Source organism: Protopterus annectens, chromosome 8.part1, assembly GCF_019279795.1.
Source record: "Protopterus annectens isolate FY-2018-M chromosome 8.part1, PAN1.0, whole genome shotgun sequence".
Classification (NCBI taxonomy): Eukaryota; Metazoa; Chordata; order Ceratodontiformes; family Protopteridae; genus Protopterus; species Protopterus annectens.
Window position 1 is genome coordinate 386,903,673 of NC_056742.1, and position 7,995 is coordinate 386,911,667.

The 7,995-nt window shown below is 40.5% G+C and overlaps 1 protein-coding gene across 1 annotated transcript in view; it reads left to right on the forward strand.

Annotated features, from left to right (window-relative positions):
• DHODH (dihydroorotate dehydrogenase (quinone)) overlaps positions 1-7,692 on the forward strand; it is a 414,606-nt gene extending 406,914 nt beyond the window's left edge. The window contains exon 9 of the mRNA XM_044081957.1: positions 7,328-7,692. Within this exon, the coding sequence (XP_043937892.1) occupies positions 7,328-7,391 (64 nt within the window). The 3' untranslated portion in view covers positions 7,392-7,692. The remainder of the gene's footprint in view (positions 1-7,327) is intronic.
• Positions 7,693-7,995: the final 303 nt, after the last annotated feature.

A 7,995-nucleotide genomic window follows, 5' to 3' on the forward strand; every position in this document is an offset into this window, starting at 1 on the left:
TGCCTTTTCAGCTGCCAGAGCCTTCTCGTCTGGCAGCACCTTTGGGAGGAAGGCTGGCACTTTTCAAAGAAAATTGGAGTGTTATTACCCAAGACAGATGGGTATTGGATATCGTTTACCACGGTTACAGGTTTTATTTCCATACCTTGCCTCCTTTCAAAGGCATGCCAGACATTCCTCCTATACAAAGAAAAGAGGCTCACAAGCAAATTTCTCTGTTACTCCAGATAGGGGCCATTCAGCCGGTTCCTGTGCCAGAAAGGGGCCTAGGATTTTATTCTCGCCTGTTCCTAGTACCAAAAAGGGGAACACGTGGAGACCAATTTTGGATTTGTCTATCCTCAACACTTATCTGGACATTCCCAAGTTCAAAATGTTGACGTTACAACAGCTTTTACCTCTGCTGGGCAAAGATCACTGGATGGTAACTTTAGATCTCAAGGAGGCTTACCTTCATGTGCCTATCAGTCTCAGTTGCAGGAAGTATCTCCGTTTCGAGCTGGAAATTCCCATTATCAGTTCTCTGCATTGCCCTTTGGCTTATCTACTGCCCAGAGTATTCACAAAGTTCTGGCTCCAGTTGTAGCTTTCTTCAGGCTAAAAGGAATACAAATCTATCCTTACTTGGACGACTGTCTGATTCTGGCTCAAGAAAAGGACGAGCTTCTTCAGCATCTGGAATATGTGATAGCAGTGCTAAGATGCCTGGGGTATTCTGTGAACGAAATAAAGTCCAGTCTAGTACCCTCTCAAGACATGTGCTTTCTGGGTGTGAGACTGAATACAGCAGCCCAGATGGCCTTTTTAACCCCGGACAAACAAAAGAATCTTTCCCTTTACTTCCATCAACTATCTCTTCAGTCCGGGCTGACTGCAAGGACAGTCCTTCAAGCCTTAGGGTTCATGGCATCTTGTATTCTGGTGCTTCCCAATGCCAAACTGCATATGAGGAAGCTGCAATGGTATCTAAAAATGTATGGACACAGCACTGCCAGGATTTGGACACTGTCATTCCAATAATACCTTGCATTCAAAAGGAATTTTTGTGGTGGGCTCAGGAATGTCACCTAAACAAGGGACTCTCTGTGACCCGGCCAGAGGCGAGTCAGATTCTAACGACAGATGCCTCAGACATAGCTTGGGGAGCTCATCTGAATGGAAAGTGGATACAAGACAAGTGGCCTGCCAGACTACAGCATCTACATATCAACATGAAGGAGATGTTAGCAGTCCAGTTTGCATTAATGGCTTTCAAGGAGTTACTTCTTCCAGGGCAGGTGTTGATTCTAACAGACAACACAACTGTCATGTGGTACATCAACAAGCAAGGGGAACGATTCTTATCCTCTATGCAGGCAAGCAATGATTTTGTGGGAGACTGCGCTCAGCTTGCAGCTAACTCTTCAGGCAAGGTTTCTGCCAGGAGCACAGAACTCCTTAGCAGATGTGTTAAGCAGGCAAATCATGGATCCCCACGAGTGGAAACTGGATCTTCATGTATTTCAAAATTGACAGTGTCATGGGGAACTCCAGACATAGATCTGTTCGCTTCTCCACTAAACCACCAGCTGCCAAAGTTTTGCACAAAAGGTTTCATCACACAGCTTGGAAAGTGGATGCTCTTTCGTTCAGTTGGGAAAATCTTCATGTGTATGCCTTTCCACCTCTGCCTCTCCTCCCAAAGGTACTCCTAAAGGTCAGACAAGACAAGCCAAGGATGATTTTGATAGCTCCAGATTGGCCTCGGCAACACTGGTACCCATTACTGAGGAATCTGGTAAGGAAGCCTCCATGGCCTTTACCTTTAATTCCACACCTTTTGTCTCAGAGGGACGGTCATCTACTCAATGTCAAGCTTCACTCTCTTCATCTAACAGCCTGGCATATTCTGTTTTGAACCACAGCAGGTCTCAACTTCCTCAACAAGTTTTGAATGTGATTATGGAAGCCAGAAGACCTAGTACACGTAAAGTGTATGCAGAAAAATGGAAGAGATTTTTATTTTGGAGTGCAGCAAAGGATTTGGATGTTTCTGAGCCTAATTTGAGTGTGGCTCTTCAATATCTTACTGAGTTATTGGACAAAGGTTGGTCTTTCTCTTCCATTAAGATTCATGCTGCAGCAATTTCAGCTCACTATGATTGTGACCCACCATTGTTTTCTCATCCTTTGTTCAAGCAATTTCTTAGAGGGGCAAAGAATATAAGACCCCACGTAGAGCTCCTACTCCTGCTTGGGACCTCAATTTTGTGTTGGAGAAACTTACTCTACAACCTTTTGAGCCTGTGGCTACTGCTGAATTGAAATACTTGTCATGGAAGACTGCTTTTTTGTTGGCCATTACTTCTGCAAGAAGGGTTTCTGAATTGCAGGCCCTTATGGCGGTTGAGCGTTGTTTGATTTTTCATAAGGATAGGGTATCATTACGTACTAATCCTTCATTTATGCCTAAGGTGGTTTCTAGTGTGGCTTTAAACCAAACTATTCATTTGCCTACTTTTTATGCAGATCCCCAAAATAGGGGGGAAAAGATTTTGCACACTTTAGATGTACACCGGCAGTTGCGTTATTATTTAAGCAGGACTAGGGATTTTAGGCAGTCTCAGCAGTTGTTTGTTTCTTTTGCTTTGAGTTCTCAGGGCAAGCCTGTGTCAAAACAAACTATATCTAAGTGGATTGGGTTTTGCATTGCTTTCTGTTACTCCCATCATGGCAAGGAGATTCCAGCTGGGATTAGGCCTCATTCCACTAGGGCTACTGCCACTTCAACAGCATTTCTAAGGGGTGGCAACTAAGGATATTTTGGAGGCAGCTACTTGGAGTTCAGTGCATACTTTCTCCAAGCATTACCACCTTCCTCTCTATTCTAAATCCAGGTCTGGTTTTGCCACTGCTGTGTTGCAGGGCATTTTGGCAGCTCCTGCTTCATTATAGTTTAGCCATCCTCCCTTACCTCTGCTTTGGGATTCTACCCAAGTGTTAGGACTGCAGCAATGTGAGATGAAGAACATAGTACAGTTTTGTACCTACCATAAATGTAGATGTTCAAGATCCACATTGCTGCAGTCCAATTTACCCCCTCCTTCCCTCTGTGTTTAGGGGTGGTTGTGTGGGTGGGGTTCTATTTTGTAAATTTGTATATATTGTACATATATTAGGTACAGGAGTGTTTGGTGTTTTTTGGTTTTGGCCTTATCTTTTTAGGGTCTTCTGACATCTGGGGCAAGAAAAGACTGAGGATATGACGTCGGTCATGCGCATTTGTACCCTGACGTCCTGATGTCAGACAAATGCGCCTTGACCGACGTCAGCCTTATACTTTGGTATTCGGGCCGACTGGACAGCAGACTACCCAAGTGTTAGGACTGCAGCAATGTGGATCTTCGAACATCTACATTTATGGTAGGTACAAAACTGTACTTTCTGATTGCTATATTACTGGATCGGGTCACATTTCCAAACCATGTTCTAGATTCACGGCAACTTGGACATGAAAGTTGTGTTTTATTTCTTACTGTCTATACAATTGCATGTTTCTTTTCAAATGTCATTACATTGTGGGGAATTCATTAAAGAGGGAGGATGTAGATCAATATGTATGTATACCTTTAAGAAACTTTCCATGGGCTTGCAGAAGTGTGTAAATACTGAGCACGTGCGAGCCTGACTGCCATTTTGTAGTAAGCTGTTGAGATAGAAGCATGTATCTCTGTGTAGTCTGTCAGTTAATCAGTTTGTTTACATTTTGTACTGCTGCCATCCATCCTGATGTGTTTCTGTGTAATAAAGCATATAAACAAACTACCCCTCCTGTTCGTCTTCAGTGGTGAAACAAGGCAAGCAACAGTAACCATCACCACAAATTTATATTTAATGTACAACAGAATACCTTAATTTATTACTAAGCTGTGAGCCTTCTCACATCTTTGAAGTACTAAACAGCCTAGGATGGGTGAATATCTGTTATGGTACTAACTTAGAAAATAGGGCTCTAAAAATAATAAAGCCCTTTTGTTCACTCACAGTACCAAAGGTGTGAAAAATAGGAGCACTTTCGCTCGGCATGAGAGGGATGCAGTGTAATTCTGGCACCTTTTTATAATTTACTAACTCTGCATTGGGTGCAGTCATTTTCATTAAGGAAAGAGATATTCAGTTGCAGCTCATGGAAGGAGGAGATACTTTTTCTTACTGTGTTTTGCTCACTAAGCAATGAAACAGAGTGTGCATCTCTTTATTTATTTATTTATTTAACATTTGTTGACCGGGAAAGCCCGACTAGGTTCCACAGATCCTGTTTTCAGTGGAGGCCCAGGGAGAAATGCTCCAGAAGCATGTCTTAAATATATACAGTGGATAAAAAATTTATACACCCCTGTTAAAATGCCAGGTTTTTGTGTTATGAAAAAATGAGACCACAATAAATCATTATCATTTCAAAACTTTTCCTACTTTTAATGTGACCTATAACATGTACAATTCAATTGAAAAACAAACAAATTTGTTAGGGGGAAAAATAATAAAAAATAAAAAAACATACAATAAGCTGGTTGTATAAGTGTGCACACCCTTAAACTAATACTTTGTTGAAGCACCTTTTGATTTAATTACAGCATTCAGTCTTCTTGGGTACATACCTGCCATCAGTTAGAAAGACTGTTTAACCCTAAATAAAGTTCAGCTGTCCTAGTAGGATTTTCCTGACATGTACTCAGTTGCCTGCTACATCAAAAGCCATGGTTTGCAGAGAGCTTACAAAGCATCAAAGGGATCTCATTGTTGAATGGTATCAGTCAGGAGAAGGGTACAAAAACATTTCCACAGCATTGGATATACCATGGAACACAGTGAAGACAGTCATCAAAAAGTGGAGAAAATATGGGACAACAGTGACGTTACAAAGACCTGGGTGTCCTTCCAAAATTGATGAAAAGACGAGAACTGGTCAGGGAGGCTGCCAAGGGAGCTACAGGAATTTCTGGCAAGTACTGGTTATGTACTACATGTCACAGCAATCTCCCATATTCTGCATATGTCTGGGCTATGGGGTAGGGTTGCAAGACAGAAGCTTTTTCTTATACATTAAAATATCCAGGCCCGGCTAAAATTTGCAAAACAGTACATCAGGTCTCCCAAAAGCATGTGAGAAATGTATTATGGTCTGATGAGACCAAGGTTGAACTTTTTGGCCACAATTCCAAAAGGTACATTTGGCACAAAAAAACACTTTGCATCACCAAAAGAACACCATCCTCATGGTGAAGCATGGTGGTGGCAGTATCATGCTTTGGGGTTGCTTTTCTTCCGCTGGAACTGGGGATTTAGTCAAGGTGGAGGGAATTATGAACAGTTCGAAATACCAGTCACTTTTGGTCAAAAACCTTCAGGCATCTGCTAGAAAGCTGAAGATGTAGATGAATTTCACCTTTCAACATGACAATGACCCCAAGCATACATCCAAATCAACAAATGAATGGCTTCACCAGCAGAAAATTAAAGTTTTGCAATGGCTCAGCCAGAACCCAAGCTAAATCTAATAGAAAATCTGTGGGGTGACCTGAAGAGGGCTGTGCCCAAGAGATGCCCTCGCAATCTGACAGGTTTGTAGTGCTTTTGCAAGGAAGTGTGGACTGATATTGCCATGTCAAGGTGTACCATGCTGATAGACTCCTACCCAAGAAGACTGAATGCTGTAATTAAATCAAAAGGTGCTTCAACAAAGTATTAGTTTAAGGATGTGCACACTTATGCAACCAGCTTATCGTACTTTTTTTATTTTTTTTATATTTTTGACCCTAACAGATTTGTTTTCAGTTGAATTGTACAGGTTATAGGTCACATTAAAAGTGTGAAAAGTTTTGAAATGATTTATTGTGGTCTCATTTTTCCATATCACAAAAAAAATGGCATTTTAACAGGGGTGTGTAAACTTTCTGTATTCACTGTATCCTTGTATCTGCTTTAAACCCAAAACATTTAAATACACAACTGTTTGATACTTTGACACTAAACAGTGCTGATTATAGACCCTCCCCCAAATTTTCTGTGTCTTTACAAAATGTTTTGTACCATTGAGTGGGAAGCATGTTGGGCACTACGTGTTAGTGTCAGCCCAGTCCTGCACTGCTAATATTGCGTAATCACATGTGTGCAGTGCTACACACAAGTAACTATCATCCTTGCTGTGCATCAGGCTGCTATAAACATAAAGATCATATTTGGTCGTTATCATTAGCTCTTATGTTGCACCAAACATTTTCTTGACTTGTGTATATCCGTGTGTATAAAGGTCTAAAAAAATAGTCGTCTTTTAACCTAGAGCTCTGGAAGCTTATGCTCTTCATTCAGAATCGAACCTCTGTGCATTGTCTTTTCATCCAAACTATCTACTTCCTCTTTAGTTTGTGTGTGTGTGTGTGTGTGTGTGTGTGTGTGTGTGTGTGTGTGTGTGTGTGTGTTTATATATGTATGTATGTATATATATATATATATATATATATATGTATATATATATATATATATAGTTTTGATTATTGGGAAAGTCTTCACTGATCAACATTACTTTTCAGTGTACTGGGAAAAGCTCCTTATAAGTAAGTGAACACCAAGGGTATGCTGTGTGTTCATATGTTGATTGTTTTCCTTACATTATTGCAGGCAAAAGATGTGTGAGGTACTTCAGTTATATAGTCAACAACTGAAAGTCAGATTTGCCATCTACGGATCTTGATGGCTGTTGCCATAGTTGTGTTGTAAGCTTGGCATGCCTACTTATTTTGTCTGGACCTTTCTCCCTGAATCCTCTCGGGGAAAAAAAGCTCTGCACAGTCGAGTTAACCTGGTTATCAAAATAAAATAAAATTAAAAAGGCTGTGTGAAGGGCAGCCAAATATAGGGGGAAAAAAAGTTCAAACTGAGAGGCTTATCAAAAAGATGTACACCCTGGAAAAAATGAGGAAATGTAATAGAAACATTGAAGTATCTTATGCAAATTAACAAATCGCTGGAGGAAGAATTTTTCAGGGTAGAATGTATGGAAAAAAAATGTATGAACACTGGTGTGAAATGAAGTTAGCTCAGCCTTGATATCAGAAATTATTTCTACACAGAGGGGGGTGGTTGGTGCCTGAAATAATCCTCCTGTAGTAGTAGTGTGACTGAAAATAGCCTGAAGAACATGACCTGACTAAAGAATTAATTATATTTGAAAAGAAGTAAGATGACTTCCAAATAGTTCACTGTATAACCAGAGTGTAGAATAATTGGCAGACTTCTCATGTGACAGTTTTCTCATCCAGCTGTTTAAAACGCATGTCTTTCTTTCTAGGGACCAAGGATTTACAAGCATTTCAGAAGCAGTTGGTGCAGATCACAGACCAGGAAAGAGATGAGCTGCATTGCAAAACACTTGGGGGGGTACTTCACACTTATTTGGAAATTTCGCTACTCTTGATGAGCAGAAACATGGCTGTGGATCATATTCTATTGCCGAGAGGATTTTGAACTTCATTGACACAGAAACATGAACTGTGCCAAATAAACTGAACTATGTAGTATTTGCTGAACCATTAAGATTGAACTGCTGTAAATTATGCAAAGACATCTCAACTATTTTTGGAGGAGCTGTATAGCAGATCACATCATGTGGTGATTTCTGCATCTTTTTATCACTAAAACTTAATTTGCATATAATATCAGCATTCCGCTACCTTTGTTTTAGTGTGTGTGTGTGTGTGTGTGTGTGTGTGTGTGTGTGTGTGTGTGTGTGTGTGTGTGTGTGTGTGTGTGTGTGTGAGCTGTATGAGATGTATGTAAATGCCACGTCACTAAGCTGTACCAAATATTGTGTCCTATATCTGTTTTTGTATTGCATTCACTTGGTTGTGGCTAAAGATAGACTATTGGGATCAGGGCACTTAACTGGCCAGCAAAATGTTATGTTAGTAAATACTAAAAATATCTGTGGTTGTGGATATTTAACGCAGTGCCAGTGCA